Source organism: Sinocyclocheilus rhinocerous, unplaced genomic scaffold (assembly GCF_001515625.1).
Source record: "Sinocyclocheilus rhinocerous isolate Xijiao unplaced genomic scaffold, SAMN03320098_v1.1 scaffold1327, whole genome shotgun sequence".
Taxonomy (NCBI): Eukaryota; Metazoa; Chordata; class Actinopteri; order Cypriniformes; family Cyprinidae; genus Sinocyclocheilus; species Sinocyclocheilus rhinocerous.
Genome location: NW_015660879.1, coordinates 198,043 through 199,726, shown reverse-complemented (window position 1 = coordinate 199,726; position 1,684 = coordinate 198,043). Strand labels below are relative to the sequence as shown.

Below are 1,684 nucleotides of genomic sequence, written 5' to 3'. Positions count from 1 at the left end.
TGTGTCTTTTTTTTATTGCTGAAGTGTGTTGACATTTCTTCTTCTGCATTCTACTGTACAGACGTAAATTCACTTTCCCTTCAGCCTGAGGCTTATTCATTTCACTTTTAGTGTGAAAAGGCTTTAATATTTGCCAAAAATAGAACTTTTTTTATTTTAAAAACAAACAAGCAAGCCCTGTCCAGATTTAAAAAGTAACGCAAAAGTAACGTAACACATTACTTTCTATAAAAAGTAACTAAGTAATGTAATTAGTTACTTTTTTATGGAGTAACGCAATATTGTAATGCATTACTTTTAAAAGTAACTTTCCCCAACACTGTTAATTAAATTTTTTAAAGTTATTATACATTTCACAATATTACGTTTTTTTTTTATATATGTTTCTGATCAAATAAATGCAGCCTTGGTGAGTGTAAGAGACTTCTTTCTAAAACATTAAAAAATTCTTACAGACCCCAAACTTTTGAATGGTATAAACTATAAAATAAGTCATAGCAAGACAAGAGTCAAGCATTTTATGTCAGAAATGTTTAAATATCATTTCTATCATGGAACACAATGCAAATGAACTGTAAACCACACAGCTGAAGAATCACTCATAGCGTAAAATAAGGTTTTTGGACCTGCCATCTGATGGTACACTCTTCTTGTCTTGGCAGGGATGAGCTTCTACACTGGCAGGCGGTGGGAAGCCCTCGCTGCAGAGGAACATGGAGGAAAGTGCAGAGACTACAGCACTGCTCCTGTCCACAAGTGCACAGCTTCATTTTCATTTAAACATGAGATGCTTCTTCAACCCCTTGATAAAATCCACTAATGAACAATATATCCTATTATTACATGTTCACAAAAAACCCCCATCACACTTTCACATACATTTATTATGTTGTTTGTTTTGTTGAGATTAATTTATCTTGCCATTTCTGCACCCTTGTAATATTTTTTTGTATTCAGTTATTTTTGATTTCATGTCTGAAGAGTGACATTATTATTATGTTATATTTTTTCAGGTTGGATGAGATAAAGGGGTTAAAAATCATTCATTTGAAATATTAGAATAACAAATATTAGAAGCCTTGTGGGCAAAATTGATTTACTTCGTGTGTGGGTTGATTTAAACAAACCTGATATTGTCACACTCTTTGAAAAATGGCTTAATAGCCGTGTTTTGGACAGTGTGATAAACCTAACCAATTATGTCTTTATAGGTATGATAGGTGCTCCAGGGTTGGAGGTGTGGCTATGTTTATATTGGTCTTATATTTGAGTTGATTATACCTTCAGACAGTTGACACTTTATATTGTGAATGTATTTTTGTTAAGATAATTCTTCATTCATATAAATGTATAACTGTTGGAAGCTATATAGACTACCATCTTCATCCACCATTAATTCAATTTTTTGGTAAAAATGAAAAAAAAAATACTTTGTGATTTTAACAAGAATTGGTTGGATAAGTTGTCTGATAAAAAAAATATATACTTAAAGGGTTAGTTCACCCAAAAAGGAAAATTAGTCCATAAATTACTCACCCTCAAGTCATCCTAGGTGTATATGACTTTCTTCTTTCAGACGAATCCAGTCGGAGTTATATTAAAATTTGTCTTTCAAGCTGTTTAATGCCACTCAGCGGGTGTTGCAGTGCATCAGTCCAAAAGAAGTGAAATAAAAAGCGCCCAT

General features: G+C 32.4%; 1 protein-coding gene across 2 annotated transcripts in view; it reads left to right on the top strand.

The window, feature by feature from the left end:
- The window catches only part of LOC107725700 (somatomedin-B and thrombospondin type-1 domain-containing protein-like), a 7,351-nt gene extending 6,054 nt beyond the window's left edge, over positions 1 to 1,297 (top strand). For both annotated transcript variants that reach the window (XM_016535072.1, XM_016535071.1), the window contains exon 5: positions 663 to 1,297. In XM_016535072.1, the coding sequence (XP_016390558.1) occupies positions 663 to 780 (118 nt within the window). In that variant the 3' untranslated portion in view covers positions 781 to 1,297. The remainder of the gene's footprint in view (positions 1 to 662) is intronic.
- The last annotated feature ends 387 nt before the right edge of the window (positions 1,298 to 1,684 follow it).